The sequence below is a fragment of the Gopherus evgoodei genome, chromosome 19, assembly GCF_007399415.2.
Source record: "Gopherus evgoodei ecotype Sinaloan lineage chromosome 19, rGopEvg1_v1.p, whole genome shotgun sequence".
Lineage (NCBI taxonomy): Eukaryota > Metazoa > Chordata > Testudines > Testudinidae > Gopherus > Gopherus evgoodei.
The window spans coordinates 21511908-21534542 of record NC_044340.1 but is presented as its reverse complement, the minus strand read 5'-3'; the positions used below and the strand labels follow the sequence as shown (position 1 = coordinate 21534542).

General features: G+C 54.8%; 1 protein-coding gene across 3 annotated transcripts in view; it reads left to right on the top strand.

The window, feature by feature from the left end:
* Positions 1-22635, top strand: part of LOC115637157 (junctional adhesion molecule-like) — a 27119-nt gene extending 4484 nt beyond the window's left edge. Inside the window, exons 2-9 of one of the 3 annotated variants that reach the window (XM_030538122.1) lie at positions 76-276; positions 3101-3155; positions 5486-5649; positions 11987-12212; positions 12744-12882; positions 19593-19653; positions 21201-21296; positions 21685-22635. In XM_030538122.1, the coding sequence (XP_030393982.1) occupies positions 3107-3155; positions 5486-5649; positions 11987-12212; positions 12744-12882; positions 19593-19653; positions 21201-21296; positions 21685-21927 (978 nt within the window). In that variant the 5' untranslated portion in view covers positions 76-276; positions 3101-3106 and the 3' untranslated portion in view covers positions 21928-22635. The remainder of the gene's footprint in view (positions 1-75; positions 277-3100; positions 3156-5485; positions 5650-11986; positions 12213-12743; positions 12883-19592; positions 19654-21200; positions 21297-21684) is intronic. The other 2 variants (XM_030538124.1, XM_030538123.1) reach the window with 2 other exon arrangements.

Genomic DNA, 22635 nt, shown 5'->3' with positions numbered 1-22635 from the left:
GTGTATCTACAAGTATCTTTCTACAATCCTCTTCTTCTTTGTTCACCAAAACCCTGTCTGCCTTCTGATTGTTAGCACCTTCCCCTTTTAATGTAAAGCGACCATCTCCCTGCGAATGGGACAAATGAAAGATCTGAAACAGACTACGTTGTAAATCCTGCACGTGCAGCCTCAAGCATCTGATTCGCTTAGGCCATTGTAGAGGCTCTGTAGGTCTGTGAATTAGTCAGCAGAGAACACTTCGCGTGAGAAGCTGGAGGTCTGCTGCAAACTCTGGTGAGTGTCTGAATAATTTGTATTCATTTTCTTTCTGAGAGCAGAGCTGGGGAATGTTTAAATGCTCTGAGCTCAGCTACCTAGCCACTGAAAGCTCCCAATGCTCAATAGCAGGGGAACAGAAGGGCACTGTTGGTTCCAAATCCATTGAGTTACGGTTCTCGCAAGGGACAATTATACCATGGAAGGATGGTGATATCTTAGTGTCATAATATACTTGACAGAACCTCAATGAGCTAACTCCATTGTCACTTGCAACACACCGAGCACCTGCTGCCAGATATGCTTTGCGGAAATACTTAAAGTGAGTCAGTGATGGGACTCTGAGTAATAAGATGATAAACACATGGAGGATTTGGTGATGCTAAGAGTCAGATTCTCCAGTGAACTCAGTGGTTGGGGGCCTGTGAGGTGCTGAGATGTTTTGAAACTCTGGCCATACGTGTCATGATAGGAGCGGCTGGATAGTGAGGACTTATGGAATCTTGCCCCCTATTTAAGTGCCTAACTGGAAATGCTGTTCTGACAATCTAGCCCCACATGAGAATTAGGAGGAGCTTGACCAGCCTGCCCTGGGAATGCTGCAGCCAGGGATTTTGGAGCTGTGTCCATGGAGCTTTGCTTTGTTTATCATACGTATGTACAACATATGCTCCAAGCAAGCCCTGAGTGCAGGCTAGACCTTTCAGGCAGAACTGTAATGGGCAGATTCTAAATACTTAATTGTTTTTACAAACATTTCTTTACTGACAAGCACAAGCAAGGAGAATTACAGAGGTCCTTGCTACTGCTAGCTGGACTTTGATTCTACAAACACAGAGGGCAATGTAAGGCAGGGTCCATTTTATACCATTGTATTTAGCCAAGCACTCGAGCAGCTTGGAAAGTCTTCATTTCTCAATCTCAAAAATAAATTTGCATCCATGGCAGCTGGTGATGGCTCTGGATTCCATTCCGGGAGTTGCAGGGGCTTTATCAGTTTCCACAGAGCTGTGCAACTGCAATTGCACGAGGAAAAGAAATCTGCAGCCCTATCTGTCTGTGAGAAGAGATGAAATCCTTTGTAGTGAGGATCCCCAGACTTGGTGTGGAATTTTCCTCTCCCAACTGGTTTTATAATATCCCAACATTTTATCATTTCAGACCATTCCATAGTACATGCATCCAGCCAGCACACTCTTACATCCCCAGGTGTGTGCCATCCATTTTCACTGTTTACTGTTGTTTGGGTGTTCAGCTCTGCAGAGCACAAAGGAGACAGTCTCTGCCTCATGGAACTTGCCATCTAAATACCCTAGACTGGTCACTCATTGCTTCCTACTGCGCCAGTGCTGAAAGCAGTGATTTTCATTCTCAGAGTGGTCAGGAATAAATATGATTTTACTTTGAACCAACTGCACGAGGCAGGTTTACTCTAGCTCCTTTTCATTATCATCCTTGTTTCTTGGGGATTGATAAACCCCTTCTCAAAATTGTATTGAAATTTGTTTTAGGGGCACTGGCTTCTCCAGGGCTGCAGGAATGAGAGACAGACAGAAAGGCAGAAGAGTTTCTAAATAAAAAACAGGATGATTTAGTGGTGACAGTTTTTAGAGTAACAAAATTCTCTCACAAAAGACTGTGCTTGTGTTGTATGTGTATAGTTTTCTACTCTTCCTATTGCCAGCTTTGGATTCAGCAGTGACACTTGTGTATTTCAGACTGGAGGATTTTTTCCCAAGAACTTCTTGTTCTTAAAGAGTTGATCATCAGATGCTGAGCAAAAGCACAGCTCTGAGTATACCTGCATTCATTCAGCTTTTCGCTTTGCTTGGAACACAGTGTCACACTGAATGGTTCTTCCACTGATTTGTTGCTGTAAATACAGAGCTAATTCTGTCTGGTGCAGAAATGCAGCTGGAACAAACTTTCAGTTATTATTACAATTTTTTATTCATTTAGTGAAAAATGGGACATTGCAAGTATCCCAAAAGCAGCTCTTCTTGTAGAGGTTTCCACTCTTTGAAATCCAGCCCTTGTTGCTAGTGGCTAAAGGTGCTACTGTATGATCTGACTGCCCTGAGGGGGGCTCAGACTTTTCCAGAGCGCACTTTCACAGGGAGATTGTCTGAAGATTAAGGCATCTGGATTGTTAATATCAGCATAAACACTTACTTCCTATCGCCTGCCTCAGCATCTGTGAATGAACCCAACCTAACCACCTCCCATTTCTACAGAAACCTTAGGCCTCAAACCAAGCTCACAGTTGATTACACAAAAGGAAATTTTTAAACCAGAGCATGAGCTCGCGTCAACTTCCCCTTCACGTAGCTCAGAGTTGTCTCAAACCAGAAATGTTATCAGACAGCTGCCTCTTGGTTTTCAAAGAGTGTTGTAATGGCCAGGACTGGATGGATTGATTAAACCAAAACCCTGAGGCTCTGAGGGAGTATAGGTCAAATCCATCTCAGTGTAAGCAAAGGAATTATCAGTCCAGCAACCCAGTCCATCTCTGAATCACCTTCTTGTGGGAGATAGAAATGCATGTGAGTGTGACATAATTACTGGACAGTGATGGAGGGAACTGCTCCCTGAAGGTGGGAGCTCTGTTCTCTGGGGTTTCACTAGGGTTGACTCCAGCCCTGCCTGTTACCTGAAGGGAGTTTGTACCAACGCAATAGCACAGTCACCAGAAAGTCCCCTGCCACCTGGCCCTTGTTTTGCCATGGTTTGGGTGTGCATCTTGTTTAAAGCTTGGGCCAAGGCTGTGACTAAGGTGCTGTGCATCCCCTGGGGAGAGCAGGGCCCCATGCAGCCTGTGTTAACTTCTCTCTCCCCTTTTTAGAGCGAAATGAGAATGGTACCTGCCCTGACTCTCATGTGGATACTGATGTCACTGGGTAAGCAGAGATCCTGCTTTTGCCTCCCTTGCCTGCATCCCTGGAAACACTGCCTGCTTTCCCCTCCCTTTGCTTAGAGACCCACCATCCCTCCTCCACAAGACGTTACCGAAGTGTTCAGCTCATGACAGTGGATTTCAGAGCCTAGGCCACCCACTGTGAGGGAGCTCATGGGTTTGGGAGCCTGGAACTCTTCTTGGCCTGCTGCTGAGTCAGCGTGGCCTGGGGCAAGTCACATCTCCAGCTTGCGCTTTGTGCCAGTGTAGACCAGGACACGTGGACGCAGTTCTATTCGTTTCCTCTGCCAGGGTTCTCCAGCAGCCTCCTGAGCAATAGCTGTGTCACTGCTTGTGCAAACAAGCCGTGGACACAGCCAGCTGGGTGTGATGCAGTAGGGACCGTCTGTGTGGGGAGTGGGAGAGCAGGGGAGGACTTTAGGGGATGGACGATGCCAGCGCCTGTAACCTGAGCTAGGTAAGGGAGGGGAAAGGTCAACACCTTGGCCCGGGAAGGGGAACAAAGGAAGGGAGTGGCAGGAGGGAAGCAGTTTGAGTTTGGGCTTGGGGCTGTGTGGGCGGAATTCAGGGTATCCTAGCTAGGATCCAAGCACCCTGAAAGCCCAGAAGGACTCGAGGGAGGGGTCCTGACTGTGCCTGCAAGCCCTGCTGTAACCTGTGTTCCTGTTGTCCAATAAACCTTCTGTTTTACTGGCTGGCTAAGAGTCACTGTGGGTCCCAGGAAGAGGGGTGCAGGGCCGGACTCCCCCACACTCCGTGACACTGGGTCATTGCTTCAGGGCCAGGGGTGGGGAAGGAAAGGGAAGGGCTGTGAGAACTGACATTCACGCACTAAATGCAGCCCATGCCCCGGTGCTATGCCAGCCTGAGGGTGCTGGAATGACCCTCCCCACAAGGATGCAAGGCCAGTCCGGTGGTCAAGGCACTAGTTTAAGACCAAGGGACCTGGGGTCAAATCCCTGCTCTGCCACAGACTTCCTATGTGATCTTGGGTCAGTCACTTAGTCTCTGTGTCAGTTTCCCATCTGCACAATGGAGATAATAGCCCTGCCCTGCCGCCCCGGGGGGCTGAGAGGGGAACTGCGTTAGAGTGCGAGTGCTCAGATACTCTGGTGATAGGCAGTGATACACGAAAACCATTCATGAGGAGCCAGAGCCTTCTGCTTCAAAAGAGCACCATAGCTGGGGTTTGTGTGAGGAGCGTTCCCCCACTTCCTATTCCGTGCAGATGTGCCTCCACCAACAGGAAGTGAGGCCGGGATTCCCCTGCTGGGAGAACTGGCACTGTGGGGCTGCACTGCCCTTCTTAGCCAGAACATCTGGACTGGCAGCGCTAAGGCTGCCGCTGTGGAGCAGAGCGAAGCGGCCTTGTCCTGTCTCAGCTGGCACAAGCCCAGTGTGAATCTTGGGGTGCAGTTTTTGACAAGCCCTCCACCCCTAGGACTTGGTAAAAGGGATCTTCCCCTGTTGTGGTGCCAGGGCAGCAGTGCTAGGGGCTCACAGCCATGACCCTGTCCTGAGGAATGGCTGGGCCAGAAGCATTTAGCTTGTCTTGGCTGCACCACTGGCCCCTGCCATGGAGGGTACGAGGCGTGAATAGGAAGCATGGCCCTAGGGGAGACCATGCCCATAAGGGGGGGCAATAGCAGACCTAGCATTTGACCCTCAGCTCTGCCCACCGCCCAGAGGCCAGGTTAGCAGCAGCCCATCACGACATCACCCTGGCTTCAGGCTGTGGAGGGACAAGGCCCCAGTCTGGGCGTAACAAGCTGTGACGTGTGGAAAGCAGTGGGTCTGCATGTGACGTTGCTTCTAGGCCTTCAAAATGCCCCTCACCTCCACTGACCTGGTCCGAGGGCTCCCTCGCCGGTGCTGCTGGGAGAGCAGAGAAGGAAAGCCCGCTCTGCTGGCTCTGATGTCACGGTCGGGAGGCTCTGTGACTCTACCAGCAGTCTGGGGACACTTGGCCCCAGGGCTGGTTCTGGCAGTGGAACAGCTGCATGGACCCTCCCTCTGGCAGGAAGAAGCTGCCCTGGCTCCTCGTGTCTTGGTGTTTTGTGAAGGAGCTGGTTCAGGGGCTGAACATTTTGGGCAGTCGGAGGGTGGGGGAGGGCCCTGCCTGTGTGAACGGAGCAGGGTCTGCCAGGCTGGATGTGTGTGGGGGGGTTTGGTTTCTTTGGGTTGGAAGGGATGTCTCAAGGATCAGCAGGCCCCTGGCAGGCCCAGGTGGATCTAGGTAGCACTGCTATTCTCTGCACCATGCTGGATTCTTCAGTTCCAGGCTCATCCCTCTTTCTTCCTTGGTGCCTGCAGAGAATGGTGGGGTGTTGGCTGGCCTGGTCATCACTCGCCCCGAGCTGAAGGCTCGCCTAGGGGACTCTGTCCTGCTGGAATGTTTATTCCAAAGCCTGGTGCCAGGGGACTGGAACGTGACCAAAGTGGACTGGCTACATATGCCAGAAAACAGTACTCAGGTGGTGAGTCCAATCACTGGGAAGGGCCCAGGGTAGCACCACAGGTCCAGGGCAAATGGGCCGCCTGGGGGCAGAGATAGTGTTCAGCAGGGTTGGCTTTAGGCCAATTCCACCAATTCCCCCGAATTGGGTCCCGTGCCCAGTGAGAATCCCTTCCCTGGCTAGAGGTGCCTTTTTAATTTTTACTTACCTGGCGGTGCTTTGGGTCTTCAGCAGGCACTTCAGCGGCGGGTCCTTCACTCTCTCCAGGTCTTAGATGGCACTTCAGTGTTGGGTCCTTCGTTTACTCTGGGTCTTGGGCGACACTTTGGCAGTGGGTCCTTCAGTGCCGCTGAAGACCTGGAGCGAGTGAAGGACCCGCCGCCAAAGACTGAGAGCATCGCCCGGTGAATACAATCCCCATGTGTTTTTTTTACTTTTTTTTTTTTTTTTTGGTCATTAATGCCAGCGCCCCGTTGAAACTGTTTGAATTAGGCCCCGCACTTCCTAAAGCCGGCCCTAACCTTAGGAACCCTAATGCTAGGGTGGGAAGCCCTACCCATAGGAACCCTAACCCTAGCTCCAAGTGCCCTACCCTTAGAAACCCTAACCCTAGCTCCAAGTGCCCTTCCCATAGGAAACGTAACCCTAGCTCCAACTGCCCTATCCTTAGGAACCCTAACCCTAGGGCAGGAAGCCCTACCCATAGGAACCCTAACCCTAGCTCCAAGAGCCCTACTCTTACTAACCTTAACCCTAGGGCTGAAAGCCCTACCCATAGGAACCCTAACCCTAGCTCCAAGTGCCCTACCCCTAGGAACTCTAACCCTAGGGTGGGAAGACCTACCCATAGGAAACCTAACCCTAGCTCCAAGTGCCTTACCCATAGGAAGCCTAACCCTAGCTCCAACTGCCCTACCCATAGGAATCCTAACCCTAGGCCTGCGTGCCCTACCCATAGGAACCCTAACCCTAGTTCCAAGTGCCCTGCTCTTAGGAACGCTAACCTTAGGGCGGGAAGCCGAACCCTAATGCTAGCTCCAAGTGTCCTACCCATAGGAACCCTAAGCCTAGCTCCAAGTGCCCTACCCATAGAAACCCTAACCCTAGAGTGGGAAGCCCTACCCATAGGAACCCTAACCGTAGCTCCAGTGCCCTACTCATAGGAACCCTAACCCTAGCTCCAAGTGCCCTACCCTTAGGAACCCTAACCTTAGGGCGTGAAGCTGAACCCTAATGCTAGCTCCAAGTGCCCTACCCATAGGAACTCTAACCCTAGGGCGAGAAGCCCTACCCATAGGAACCCTAACCTGGGCTGGAAGCCCTACTCATAGGAACACAAACCCTAGCTCCAAGTGCCCTTTCCATAGAAACCCTAACCCTAGAGTGGGAAGCCCTACCCATAGGAACCCTAACCCTAGCTCCAAGTGCCCTATCCATAGGAACCCTAACCCTAGGGTGGGATGCCCTACCCTTAGGAGCCCTAACCCTAGGGCGGGGCGCCCTACCCATAGGAACCCTAACCCTAGCTCCAAGAGCCCTACCCTTAGTAACCTTAACCCGAGGGTGGGAAGCCGTATCCTTGGGAACCCTAACCCTAGCTCCAAGTGCCCTACCCTTAGGAACCCTAACCCTAGGGCAGGAAGCCCTACCCATAGGAATCCTAACCCTAGGGCGGGAAGCCCTATCCATAGGAACCCTAACCCTAGCTCCAAGTGCTCTACTCTTACGAACCAGCACTAGCTCCAAGTGCCCTACCCTTAGGAACCCTAACGCTAGGGCGGGAAGCCCTCCCCATAGGACCCCTAACTCTAGCTCCAAGTGCCCTACCCTTAGGAACTCTAACCCTAGGGCGCGAAGCCTTACCCATAGGAACCTTAACCCTAGCTCCAAGTGTCCTATCCACAGGAACCTAAATCCTAGCTCCATGAGCCCTACCCTTACAAACGCTAACTCTATGGCGGGAAGCCCTACCCACAGGAACCCTAACCCTAGCTCCAAGTGCCCTATCCATAGGAACCCTAACCCAAGGGCAGGGTGCCCTTCCCATAGGAACTCTAACCCTAGCTCCAAGAACCCTACCCTTAGTAACCTTAACCCTAGGGCGAGAAGCCCTACCCATAGAAACCCTAACACTAGCTCCAAGTGCCCTTCCCATAGGAACCCTAACCTTAGCTCCAAGTGCCCTACTCTTAGGAACTCTAAACCTGAGGCGGGAAGCCCTATCCATAGAAACCCTAACCGTAGCTCCAGATGTCCTACCCTTATGAACCCTAACCCTACGGCAAGAAGACTACCTACAGGAACCCTAACCCTAGCTCCAAGTGCCCTACCCTTAGGAACCCTAACCCTAGCTCCAAGTGCCCTGCCCATAGGAAGGCTAACCCTAGCTCCAAGTGCCCTACCCTTAGGTACCCCAACCTTAGGACGGCATGACTTACTCATTGGAAAACTAAAGCTAGAGCCATGTGCCCTACCCACAGGAACCCTAACCCTAGGTCCAAGTTCCCTACCCATAGGAACCCTAAGCCTAGCTCCAAGTACCGTATCCGTAGCAACCCTAACCCTAGCTCGAAGTGCTCTACCCTTAGGTACCCGAACCTTCGGGTGGCAAGCTGTACCCATAGGAACCCTAACCCTACCTCCAAGTGCCCGACCCTTAGGTGCCCTAACTTTAGGAGAGGAAGCCCTACCCATAGGAACCCTAACACTAGCTCCAAGTGCCCTACCCATAGGAACCCTAACCCTAGGGCGGGGTGCCCTTCCCATAGGAACCCTAACCCTACCTCCAAGTGCCCGACCCTTAGACACCCTAACCTTAGGGGGGGAAGCCCAACCCATAGGAACCCTAATGCTCGATCCCAGTGTCCTACCTATAGGTACCCTAACCCTACCTCCAAGTGCCCTACCCTTAGGAACCCTAACCCTAGGGCAGGAAGTCTTACCCATAGGAACCCAAACCACAGCTCCAAGTGCCCTTCCCATAGAAACCCTAATCCTAAGGTGGGAAGCCGTACTCATAAGAATCGTAATCCTAGCTCCAAATGCCCTACCCTTAGAAACCCTAAACCTAGCTCCAAGTGACCTACCCTTAGGTACCCTAACCTTAGGGGGGGAAGCCCTACCCATAGGACCCCTAATCCTAGCTCTAAGTGCCCCACCCATAGGATCCCTAACCCTTGCTCCAAGTGCCCCTCGCATAGGACCCCAAACTCTAGCTCCAAGTGCCCGACCCTTAGGTGCCCTAACTTTAGGAGAGGAAGCCCTACCCATTGGAACACTAACGCTAGATCCAATTCCCCTTTCCTTAGGAACCCTAACCCTAGCTCCAAGTGCCCTACCCATAGGAACCCTAACCCTAGGGCGGGGTGCCCTTCCCATATGAACCCTAACCCTAGGGCAGGAAGCCCTACCCATAGGAACCCAAACCACAGCTCCAAGTGCCCTAACCTTAGGAACCCTAACTCTAGGGCGGTAAGCCCTACACATATGAACCCTAACCCTAGCTCTAAGAAACCTACCGTTAGGTACCCTAACCTTAGGGCGGAAAGCCATACCCATAGGAATCCTAGCCCTAGCTCAAAGTGCCCTACCCATAGGAACCCTAACCCTAGCACCAAGTTCCCTACACTTAGGAACCCTAACACTAGGGTACGAAGCCCTACCCATGGGAACCATAACCGTAGCTCCAAGTGCCGTACCCTTAGGAACTCTAGTCCTAGGGCGGGAAGCCCTATCCATAGAAACCCTAACCCTAGCTCCAAGTGCCCTACCGTTATGATCCTTAACCCTTGGACGGTAAGCCCTACCCATACGAACCCTTACCCTAGCTCCAAGCACCCTACCCTTAGGTACCCTAAACTTAGGACGGCAAGCTGTATCCATAGGAACTCTAAACCTAGCTCCAAGTGCCCTGGCCTTAGGAACCGTTACCCTAGTGTGGGGTGCCCTACTCATAGGAACCCTAACCCTGGCTCCAAGTGTCCTACCGATAGGTACCCTAACTTTTGGGCCGCAAGCCAAACCCATCGGAATCCTAACCCTAGCACCAAATGCCATACCCTTAGGAACCCTAACCTTAGGACGGGACGCCCTTCCCATAGGAACCCTAACCCTAGCACCAAGTGCCCTACCCTTAGGAACCCTAACCCTAGCGTGGGAAGCCCCACCTATAGGAACCCTAACTCTAGCTCCAAGTGCCCTACCCATAGAAACCCTAACCCTAGGACGGGAAGCCCTATCCATAGGAACCCTAACCCAGCTCCAGGTGCTCTAGCCTAGGAACCCTACCCCTAGAATCAAGTGCCCTATCCATAGAAATCCTAACCCTAACTTCAAGTGCCTTACCCTTTGGTACCCTAACCTTAGCTCGGGACGCCTTACACAATAGAAACCTAAAGCTAGCTACAAGTACCCTACCGATAGGAACCCTAACCCTAAGTTCAAGTGTCCTACCCATAGGAACACTAACCCTAGCTCCAAGTGCCCTACCCTTACGAACGCTAACCCTAGGGCGGGAAGCCCTACCCACAGGAACTCTAACCCCAGCTCCAAGTGCTCTACCCACAGGAACCTTAACCCTAGCTCAAAGTGCCCTACCCAGACGAACCCTAACGCTAGAGCGGGAAGCCCTACCCACAGGAATCCTAACCCTAGCTCCAAGTGCCTTACCCATAGGAACCCTAACCCTAGCCCGAAGTGCCCTACCCATAGGAACCCTAACCTTAGCTGCAAGCGCCTTACCCATTGGAACCTTAACCCCAGGGTGTGGCACCCTTCCCAAAGGAACCCTAACTCCAAGTACCCTACCCTTAGGTACCCTATGCTTAGGGCGGCAAGCCGTACCCACAGGAACCCTAACCCTAGAGCAAAGTGCCCTATCCATAGGAACCCTAACCCTAGGGCGGGAAGCCCTACCTATAGGAATCCTAACCCTAGCTCCAAGTGCCCTACCCTTAGGAATCCTAACCCTGAGGCGGAGCGTCCTACCCATAGGAATCCTAACCCTAGCTCCAAGTGCCCTACCCTTAGATACCCTAACCTTAGGGCGGCAAGCCGTACCCATAGGTATCCTAATCCTAGCACCAAGTGCCCTACCCTTAAGAACCCTAACCCTAGGGTGGGAAGCCCTACCCATACGAACCCTAACCCTAGCACCAAGTGCCCTACCCTTAGGAACCCTAACGCTAGGGTGGGAAGATCTACCCGGAGGAACCCGAACCCTAGCTCCAAGTGCCCTACCCATAAGAACTCTAAACCTAGGGCGGGGCGTCCTTCCCGTAGGAACCTTAACCCTAGCTCCTAGTGCCCTACCTGTAGGAACCCTAACCCTAGGGCGGGAAGCCCTGCTCGTTGGAACCCTAACCCTAGGACGGGAAGCCCCACCCATAGGAACCCTGACCTTAACTCCAGGTGCCCTACCCTTAGGAGCCCTGGGAACCCTAATCCTAGCTGCAAGTTCCCTGCCTATAGGAACCCTAACCCTAGCTCTAAGTGGCCTACCCTTAGGCAGGGCCCGCTTTAGCCCTATTCCACCAATTCCCTCGAATTGGGCCCTGTGCCTAAGAGGGCCCCGTGCCCAGTGAGAATCTCTTCTGTGACTAGAGGCGCTTTTTGAATTTTTAATCACCTGGCAGCGCTTTAGTTCTTCAGCAGCACTTCAGTGGCAGTTCTTTGTGTCTCTCCGGTTCTAGACAGCACTTCAGCGGCGGGTCCTTCGCTTACTCTGGGTCTTCGGCGACACTTCGGCAGCGGGTCCTTCAATGCCGCTGAAGACCTGGAGCGAGTGAAGGACCCACCGCTGAAGTGCCTCCAAAGACTGAGAGCACAGCCCGGGTAATACAAGCCCCATGTGTTTTTTTACATTTTTTTTTTAAGTCATCCCTGCCAGGGCCCTGTTGAAACTGTTTCTCTTGGGCCCTGCACTTCCTAAAGCCGGCCCTGGTGTTCAGAACATGCAGCTCAGAGAGAGCAGCGATCTCTAAGGGAGCTGGAAATCCAACTCCGCCCGGGGTGGGGAGAAGGCTGTTACCAGCCGACAGCTCTGCTGAGGTCGCTGAGTGAGGCGATTTTGATGCACCTCAGCCCAGTCCCTAGGTGCTCAAGTCACAGAATCCACCGTATCAGCTGGGACTGACTGACTCCTTGTTGGGCCTTTCAGCAGAGAGCCAGCGGGGCCTAGGCTGTGCTAGTGCTCACCCGGCAGAGCGTCCTGCCAGAGCAGGACCAGGCAGAGGGGTGAGGGGCTGGGCGGAGCAGCAGACGGGGAGGATATTCAAGGAACTCAGTTCACCCTTGGGAGTGTCTTGGCATCCAGTCACATGACACCCTTGGTCACATGAGGACCCATGTCCCCTTGCAGGAGGAGATGGTCTTTTACTGCTACAGTAACCACAGCGTTCCCGTGGGACGCTTCAGGCCCCGAGTGCAGTGGTTGGGGGATGTGGCCCGCAAGGACGGCTCTGTGAGGCTGCAGGATGTACGGGCAGACGACAGCGGGACGTACACCTGTGAGATCCGGGTGCTTGGGCGGAGCAGCATCTTCAAAAACTACACCGTGCTGCACGTGGCCTCTGCGAGACGGAGAGGTATGCGCCCTCCATTGCCAGCTTAGGCCTCCCCTTGGCTATCGGTCTATTTCACAGCAGCCTCCCCTTTACCCGAGCCAAGTGCCTCCCTGCCCTGCCATCTCTAGTGCCAGCTACTCCTGTCTGGCCTGGCCCCAGGATGGGGCTGGGTTGGCTTGAGGGCCCCGTGGTCATGCCGTCTGCAGCCCTATGCAGTCACAATGATGTGCAAGCAGAAGTGTGGTTCTGGCTCACCAGGGCAGCTTTGCCACCAAGTGTGAGAAGTGGGGCAGAAATCCCGGGTTTAGGAAGCCCCTAGGCTCTGTGCTGTGCTCCCTGGGGATGGATCTCTGCCCCAGTCCTGTGGGAACTCACCAATCTGTTACAAAGGGGAGGAGACAGCCACCTCCCCTGGATGCCTTTGGGGGTGATGTGCCTCTTCCCAGGTTTTGGGCATCCGTCAGCATGGGCTGGGCAGAGACTAATTCCTGATGGCTAGTGTGCTGGGGTAGAGACATCGCTAACCCAGGTGCATGTGTCTCTCACCCCAAGGGTCTGGATTTGCAGGGGCCCAGTACTCTGAGAGCACCGGTAGCAGTGGCTGGGGGGCCATTCTGGGCTATGTCTGTTCGACCATCTTCCTGGCCCTCTTGTTGGGACTGGGGCTGAAGAAGTTTCTCCAGAAGCAGAGGTAACAGGCCCTGGCTCCAGGGCCACAGGCCAGGACAGGAGAGGGGGACGCTGGTGGGATGTTGGTGAATTTCAGCACCTGGGGAATCCTGGCCTGTGACAGCTTGGGGTGGCCACACACAGTATCCTCTTGTCACGGAGTGACGGGGAGTCCGACCCTGCACCCCTCTTCCTGGGACTCACAGTGACTCTCAGCCAGCCAGTAAAACAGAAGGTTTATTGGACAACAGGAATGCAGGTTACAGCAGAGCTTGTTGGCACAGTCAGGACCCCTCAATCGAGTCCTTCTGGGGGTTCAGGGTGCTTGGATCCCAGCTTAGGATACCCTGACTTCCCACCACCCAGCCCAAAACCGAAACTGAAACTAACTCCCTCCAGCCGGCCCCTTCCTTTGTCTAGCTTCCCAGGCAAAAGTCTTGACCTCTCCTCCCCCCTGCCTAGCTCAGGTTACAGGCTTAGGTATTGTCCATCCCCTAAAGTCCTCCCCTGCTCTCCCATCTCCCATGCAGACAGCCCCTACTCCATCACATCTCTCCCAGCTTTGAGACTGAACTGAGCGGGATCACTCTGCCCAGTGACCTGGGGAAGTTCAGGGCCCCCTCTCCGGGACAACGCGTCCGCTATCAGTTTGGCACTTCCCTTCACATGGACCACGTCCATGTCATAGTCCTGCAGGAGCAGGCTCCACCTCAGGAGCTTGGCGTTGGCTCCTTTCATCTGGTGCAGCCAGGTCAGGGGAGAGTGGTCGGTGTACACGGTGAAGTGTCGCCCAAAGAGATATGGCTCCAGTTTCTTAAGGGCCCACACCATGGCCAGGCATTCCTTCTCGATGGCCGCGTAGTTCTGCTCCCGGGATAGCAACTTCTTGCTCAGGTACACGATGGGGTGTCTCTCCCCCTTTTCATCCTCCTGCATTAACACCGCCCCTAGTCCCGTGTCTGAGGTGTCAGTGAACACCATAAAGGGCATGTCAAAATCTGGGTTTGCCAGAACTGGGCCACTAACCAGAGCCTCCTTCAGTGCCCGGAGAGCCTCCTGGCACTGCTCGGTCCAAATCACCTTGTCTGGCTTCCCCTTTTTGCACAGTTCAGTGATTGGGCCGGCTATGGCACTAAAGTGGGGCACGAACCTTCGATAGTACCCCGCCATCCCAATAAAGGCCTGGACCTGCTTTTTGGTTTGGGGAGCAGGCCAGTCTCTGATCACCTCCACCTTGGCTGGTTCCGGCTTCAGGCAGCCGCTCCCCACCCGATGGCCCAGGTAAGATACTTCAGCCATCCCCACCTTGCACTTCTCAGCCTTTACTGTTAACCCAGCCTTTCGGAGTCGGTCCAGGACTTGTTTAACCTGGGACATGTGGTCCTCCCAGGTCTGGCTGAAGACGCAGATGTCGTCAATATACGCCACGGCAAAACTCTCCATCCCCCTCAGTAGCTGATCCACCAGGCGCTGGAAGGTGGCCGGTGCTCCCTTGAGGCCGAAGGGCAGGGTCAGAAACTCATAGAGCCCCAGAGGGGTGATAAAGGCCGATTTCAGCCTGGCATCTGCATCCAGCGGCACTTGCCAGTAGCCTTTGGTAAGATCCATAGTGGTGAGGTACCGAGCACCTCCCAGCTTGTCTAGGAGCTCATCAGGCCTAGGCATGGGGTAGGCATCAGATACGGTGATGGCATTGAGCTTTCGATAGTCCACACAGAACCGGATTGACCCATCCTTCTTGGGGACTAGCACCACTGGCGAGGCCCAAGGGCTGGAAGACAGCTGGATCACCCCCAAAGCCAGCATGTCCCTGACCTTTCTTTCTAGGTCCTGGGCAGTTTTCCCGGTGACCCGAAAAGGGGAGCATCTTATAGGGGGATGTGACCCAGTCTGCACCCGGTGGACAGTCAAATTAGTGCGTCCAGGCTGGTTGGAAAACAGCTGTAGGTATAGATGCAGCACCCCCCTGATCTCAGCGTGCTGGGCTGGGGTCAGCTGATCAGAGAGGGGAATCGCCTCCGGGGGGAACCAGCTTTTGTCCCAGGGAATAGATCCACTAAAGGGTCATCTCCCTGCTTCTCCCAATGTCCACACACGGCCAACACCACATTCCCCCTGTCATAGTATGGCTTCATCATATTCACATGGTACACCCGACGGTGATGTGCCCGGTTCGACAGCTCCATCACATAGTTTACCTCATTTAGTTGCTTGATAACCTTGAAGTGCCCTTCCCAGGCTGCCTGGAGTTTGTTTTTCCTCACGGGGATGAGAACCATCACCTGAACCCCAGTGGCGAAGGCACGGGCCCGCGCCATGCGGTCATACCAGACCTTCTGCTTCCTCTGGGCTCGGGCCAGATTCTCCCTGGGCAGGCCCATGAGCTTGGCAAGTCTTTCCCGGAAGGTCAGGACATACTCCACCACTGATTTTCCATCGGGAGTGGCCTTCCCCTCCCATTCATCTCTCATCAGGTCTAGGGGCCCCCTTATCCGCCTTCCATACAACAGTTCGAAAGGCGAAAACCCGGTAGATTCCTGGGGTACCTCCTTGTATGCGAACAGCAGGTGAGGTAAGTACTTGTCCCAGTCCTGAGGGTGCTGGTTCATAAATGTTTTTAGCATCATCTTCAGCGTCCCGTTGAACCTTTCCACCAGCCCATTGGACTGGGGGTGATATGCTGAGGCCCAGTTATGCCGGACCCCACATTCTTCCCACAAACACCGGAGCAGGGCCGACATGAAGTTGGACCCCTGGTCCATTAAGACTTCCTTGGGGAACCCCACCCGGCTGAAAATTGTCAGCAGCGCATCTGCCACTGTGTCCGCTTCGATAGAGGACAAGGCCACCGCCTCGGGGTAGCGAGTGGCGAAATCTACCACCACCAGGATGTATTTCTTTCCCGACCGGGTCGCCTTGCTGAGAGGTCCCAATATGTCCATGGCCACCTTCTGGAAAAGTTCTTCTAAGATGGGTAAAGGCCTCAAAGCCGCTTTCCCCTTGTCATGGGCCTTCCCCACCCTCTGGCAGGGGTCACAGGATTGGCAGTACTGTCGGACATGGGTAAAGACCCCAGGCCAGTAAAAGTTCTGTAGCAGCCTCTGCCTGGTGCGCCGGATTCCCTGGTGCCCTGCGAGAGGGATGTCATGGGCCAGGTACAGCAGCTTGTGGGGAAACTTCTGGGGAACCACCAGCTGCCTCCTGATCCCCCATGACTCTACTTCCCCTGGGGGAGCCCATTCTCGGTACAGGAACCCCTTCTCCCACAGGAACCTCTCCTTGCAACCTCTCCTCATGGTCTGTACTGCACTGAGGTTAGACTGGTCCCTGGGCTTCCACAAGGAGGGATCTTTCTGCAACTCGGCCTGGAACTCAGCAGCTGGGACAGGATGGGGACCTGCTCTCTCTCGTTGGCTGGGTCTGAGGCCGCAGCCTCTCTGAGCCGTGTCCCTGGGCGTTCCCTCCCCACCAGGTTAGGGTCCTGCGCCTCGGGCACAGTACCTTCCCCGTTGTCGGGGTGCAGTGTCCTTCGCTGACTCTGACTTCGGGTCATGACCACGGCACCCCTGGCATTACTTGGCCAGTCCTCGAGGTCCCCTCCCATTAACATGTCTGTGGGCAAATGTGGGTGTACCCCCACAACCTTGGGGCCCTCCTTGGCCCCCCACTTCAGGTGTACCCTTGCCACGAGCACCTTGAATGGGGTCCCGCCCATGCCCATCAGGGTCAGGTAGGGGTCGGGCACCATCCGATCTGAGGCCACCACTTTGGGCCGGGCCAGCGTCACCTCTGCGCCCGTATCCCAGTACCCAGTGACCTTCCTCCCATCTACCTCCAGGGAAACAATGCACTCTTTCCGGAGGGGCAGCCCTGCGCCCACTCTGTAAACCAAAAACCGGAGCCTGGAGCATCCAGCCCCCCAGAGGAGCTGACCTGGGGACCTCCTCCCTCCTTCACAGGTTGTACACTGCTAGTCCCCCTTTCCTGGGAATGTTGCCCCTCACCCGACTGGGTCTTTACCCAGTCAACCCTCTGCGAGTTGGGTCTGCTCGGTCTGTCCCTGAGCTTGGGGCACTGGGCCCATATGTGGCTTTGTTGGCCACAGCGATAGCAGCCCATGTCTCGTGGGTCCCCTTGAGTGGGTCGGATGGACCTGACGCTGGATGTTCCCCTTTGGTGGGGGTTCTCCATAGGCCCCCACTGGGAGGTCCTATGGTGACTCTCTCTCTGTGTTGAGGGAGGCCTGCTCCTTTGAGACTCCTCCCTGTTATCCCCTGCCCGATTGTCCACAAATTGGTCGGCCAGCTGGCCTGCATGCTGTGGGTTCTCCGGCTTCTGGTCCATCAACCACAGCCTCAGGTCGGATGGGCACTGCTTGTACAGGTGCTCCAGTATGAATAGGTCAAGCAGGTCCTCTAGTTTGGGCCCTAGCTGTCCACTTGCGGGCATACCCCTGCGCCCGGTTGACCAGTTGTAGGTATGTGACCTCATGGGTTTTATGCTGACTCCAGAACCTCTGCCGGTACATCTCAGGAGTCAGCCCAAACTCGCGGAGCAGGGCCTGTTTGAACAGTTCGTAGTCCCCTGCCTCCGCCCCTTTCAGTCGGCTGTACACCTCCACGGCTGTGGAGTCCAGTAAGGGGGTGAGAACTGCGATCCTGTCTGCAGGGTCAACCCTGTGCAGCTCGCAGGCATTCTCAAAGGCCGTCAGGAAGGTATCTATGTCCTCCCCCTCCTTACGCCGGGGCAGCAAGTGCTTATCAAAGCTCTTTGTAGGCTTGGGTCCCCCCTCACTCACCGCAGCCAGGGCCCCACTGCTCGCCAACTGGGCCAGCTCCAGCTCATGTTTACGCTGGTTCTCCTCATGTTTACACTGTTTCTCCTTCTCCTCCCGCTCATGTTCACGCTGTTTTGCCTTCTCCTCCAGCTCTTTCCTCTTTAACTCAAATTCCTCCCGTTTCAGCTCCCTTTCGTATTCCAGCCACATCCGCTCCATGGATGCCGAGCGTTGCCGGGAGGATCCCCTGCTGGGGGGTGAGCTTCGCTGGGCAGATCCCCTGCTGGCTGGGTGTGTCACGGTGCCCTCGGTATACACTGGGCTCCTCCCCGCCCTTCCCCTACGCCTAGGAAGGGGGGGTCTCGGGAAGCCCTCGTCCGCCGGCTGACCACTCCCAGTGGGGACAGACACTGGTGCCTGCGCTGCATCTGCCCGGCTGCTTCCCTCAGAGACAGGGCTCCATTCATTCGTGCGGTCTCCCTGCTCCAGCTGGGCAATCAGCTGGTCCTTGCTGAGCCTCCCTGGGTGCAGCCCCCTCTGCTTGCACAGCTCCACCAGGTCACACTTGCGCCGCTTGGCATACATCTTCCTGCTGGCCATTCACAGGCCGGGGTGCTTGCCGCTCCCCACGGTTTCCAGGGGGACCCCTAGTGCACCAGCCCTTCGTGAGGTCACCACCTCTCTGCTTGCATAGCTCCAGCAAGTCACACTTGCGCCGCTTGGCATACATCTTCCTGCTGGGCGCTCACAGGCCGGGGTGCTCGCCGCTCCCCACGGTTTCCAGGGGGACCCCTAGTGCACCAGCCCTTCTTGAGGTCACCACCTCTCTGCCAGGGTCGAGCTGCAGACTCCTCCTTCTCACTGGGCACACACTCCCAGGGGTTAATCACCCCTACAATCGTTCCTTCGTTTTACTGCTGCCCAGTCACTTACTGCAGGAAGCGCCGTCGACGGGGTGCAGTATATCCCACTCCTGCCACCAGTTGTCACGGAGTGAGGGGGAGTCCAACCCTGCACCCCTCTTCCTGGGACTCTCAGTGACTCTCAGCCAGCCAGTAAAACAGAAGGTTTATTGGACAACAGGAACACAGGTTACAGCAGAGCTTGCAGGCACAGTCAGGACCCCTCCACCGAGTCCATCTGGGCTTTCAGGGTGCTTGGATCCCAGCTTAGGATACCCTGACTTCCCACCACCCAGCCCAAAACCGAAACTGAAACTAACTCCTTCCAGCTGGCCCCTTCCTTTGTCTAGCTTCCCGGGGAAAAGCATTGACCTCTCCTCCCCCCCGCCTAGCTCAGGTTACAGGCTCAGGTATTGTCCATCCCCTAAAGTCCTCCCCTGCTCTCCCATCTCCCATGCAGACAGCCCCTACTCCATCACATCTCTGCTGCCCCCTGGTCCTTTCCCGGTCCCTGCCGGTTCTGGGAGCGGTCCTGGCAGGGAGGGTGGGGGAGTGTCCTCTTCTCGACACGTCTGATCCCACATTGCCCCAGTTTGACAGACAGATCTCCTGTCTGGTAGGGACGGAAGGCAGAGTGCTGGGGTCCCAAATATTCTGGCCCATGTGCCCCTGCATGGCCCAGATGGAGGGGGAGGAGCTGCACCCCGGGCTGGAGTACTCCTGTGCACCACAGGTTGCAGCAAGGCCAAGGTGTATGAGGTAGATGCAAGGCCAGTCACTCAGAGTGAGAGTCCCTCTGCACCTGAGCATGGGCAGAGCCCCACACTCACCGGTATGGAATGGCTGAGCAGTGGACTTGGCCTTTCCTTGCTCCTTTCTGTCGCCAGGGATTCCTGACCAACGGGAAGGCCAGAGTGTCAGGGGAAATGCAGACAGAGCCTGGCACTAGCTCTGGAATTAACACCCTCAGGTATGGAGGGGAGGGGTGGAGATGATGGCTCCTGGGGGAGCCTGCACAGCTCTTCACTTGCATGCAATTGATATTCCTTCCAGACCTATGGAGAGCGTGCTCCTGTCGAGGAGTCGGAATGACTGCAGCCAGGATAAAGCAGAGGTGAGAGCTCAGTCTCTCCTTGCCAAGCTGAGTGGAGCTAATGTTGCCAGACCCTGTAACGGGGAAATGCCAGAATCCAGGGGATATTCCTGGAATAAAAGGAGGATTTGGGACAGCCGAGCTGCTATCCAGCCTGCCCCAGGCACTGAATGCGCCTGTTCACACACGCCTAGGGCCAGAAAGGAAAGCCTGGCATTTGTTTTGCTGTATCATTGGCCTAGGGTAGGAGGTGATTGGAATTAACCCCAGATAATTCCATCCTGCGTGACTCCTAATTAGGAGATAATGTTCATGGAGCAGAGTGAGCTAATGGGCTCCTGCTGCTCTCTAAATGCCTAGGCAAAGGCGAGAGCTTTGTTTTCAGGTGTGTGGCCTGTGACAATGTTCTGTCCCAGCTACTTTATTGCTGTTGCAGCCCAGGACTGATGTAGGATTTATCGTGGTATCGGAGGGATGTGGGAGAAGAGCTGCTATGTTCTGGAGCAGACGACGGTGTGCGATATAACTAGTGGAAGGGCAGTGCAGTAAGCTAGCGGTTAGGCCAGGGCAATGGGAACCAGGGCTCTGGAATTCTAGTTCCACTTTAGACACCTTGGCAAGTCACTTCACTTCTGTGCCTCAGTTTCCCTGTCTTCAAAACGGGGATCATGATCCTGCCTTAACATGCATGGGGCTTTGTTAATGAATGTTTTCAAAGTGCTTTGATGTCCTCAGATGACAAGCACCAGAGAAGGGTAAAGTGTTCTTGTGGCCTTAAAAGTACAGAGGCCCTGACCTCCCACAGCTGAATAGACTTCAGTGGGCAGTGGGGACTTTGCATTCCCAGGATTTGTGGGGATCTGTTGTCCCATTAGGAATAAACAGGCCCTTTACTTTGTCTAACAGTATATCTATTTGTTCAGCTTTCATCAGAGGATGCAAGGTTTTTTTGACACTAGGTACTATGAAGTCAAGAAATTTAGTATGAATCCCAGCAAGCACAAGAGTCGCCTCTGCAGTGACACTAGCTAGGATAAGCTGATCAACCCGCTCAATCCTCATGCTTCAGAGTATGAGCTGCTCACTGGAGTCAGGAAGGTGTTTCCCCCAGAGGAGAGGACTGCCCCATTGGATGTGTTATGGGGGCTTTACACAGCTCCCTCTGCAGCAGCTGGTGGTGGTGGTGGTTGTCACAAGTTAGTGGGCATCAGTCTGCCCAGGCTGGGGACTCCACTGGCCAGCATGCACTTTATTTACTGTAATGTAGGTTACCCGGGTGGCTACTTTGATACAGCTGTGTTGGTAAGTGCCCCCCCCTCGCCCAGCATGTCTGAGTGGGTGGGGAGGGGAGCATGCTGAGGAGTTTGGAGCAGAGCTGGGCCCTCCGATGAGCTATTCAGCATTTGTCTATCATCCTGCCCACCCGAAGCTGGGAACTCTCAAAACAGAGGCTGCCTGGTCCTGCTCTGGAGAGCTCACCAGCTGAAATGAACCTCTGGAAATACTCTCTGGAACGGGCATGTCACAGGCCACACAATGCCTGAGTCTCTTTCTGATCTTCCTGGCAGGAAGGCATTTACTCCCTCATACCCTGTGCTGAGATGCCGCAGGCTGGGCAGGAGGCAGAGCTGTGGAGCAGAACCGACGTGACCTACATTACCATGGTGAGCTCTGTGTCAGGAGGTCCAAGCAGCTGGGGCAGGAGAAGGGACCAGGGTCTCCTCAAAACACAGGGCCTGCCATGCACTGGCATGACCCCACTTATATCAATAGCAGGACACAGCGTGGGCAGTTAGCCTCCAGCCCAGTGGTGAGGTCCTAGCCCACATATTTGGAGGTGATGGGGGATTGGGGATGTAATACCAAGGGTGACTTCTGAATGCACACTCAATAGAACTCTCTATGTAAGGCAGGATCTACTCTCTCTGCAAGGTAAAGCAAACGGGGACGTGACCAATGTTGTGGGTTGATCCAACTTCTTAGTATAGCTCAGGCCTAACATAGCCCTCTGGCTCTGACAGCGCTGATGGCTTTGCACCTTGTCCACTACAGCACCCCTCTGCCGCTTTCCATGGGGCGGGCACTGCTCTGCTGGAGAACAACGTGTACGTCCAGCTGCAGAGGAAGAAGATCCCAGTGGAATGGCTGGATGAGGGGAGACTGGGCACTGAAGGAGTCCAAGAAAGCAAGAAAACCTGTGAAAAGTCCAACTGGCCAGAGGAGGAATTCCCTTGTACCTGGGATGGGGGGAAAGCACCTCTGAGCCCAGTCTGGTATGACAGCCAGGGACATTGACCTCCCGCAGGGACAAACTCTACCCACTCCGTCAGCGTGCCGCAGGGCTGCCTCTCAGCCTGTACAAGGCATGGGCCATACCACTCTCGCTGTCTGGGTTACAATCTATTTGTGCTGTGGCAGCACCTGCCAGCCCACACCAGGATCGGGCCCCATTGTGCCCAGCGTTGTGTAGACTTGCTGCTCATTGAGGACATTTTCGAAAGGGTCACTTCACGCTCTGATGGGGCTGCTACTGCGCCATGAGCCCAGCATGGCCTGGCTTGCGCACAGGGCAGTGGGAGGACACTCCTTGCTAACTGGGGTGGGCCAGGAGTGGGGCACAGGAGGGCAGTGAAGGTAAATGGACTTTGCTTTGGTTTCACCCTCATTCTGCGGGCGGGACAGTGCTCTGTGGCAGAGCTTCCACTCTCCGGCTGGGATATTGGCCGCTGCCATCAAAACCCAGTGAGAGAGAACTCCAAGGAGAGTCCCCCCTCCAGACAGGGTGGAGGGGGTGATCAGATATTGGGTGCCCTGCAGCTGCCTGGGCTGGCCTGCTGCATGGGCACCGAGCGGGCTCTGGGCTGCCCACCTGGCACCTTCCGTGAGAGCCGCCTGGGAAATAAGCAAGCTGACGTCCTGGGGAAATCGTTCAGTTGAACTGTAGCAACCCCAGTGCTGTGTGTGTATAAACAGATGTCCAGCACCACCCCCTGCATGTGTTTG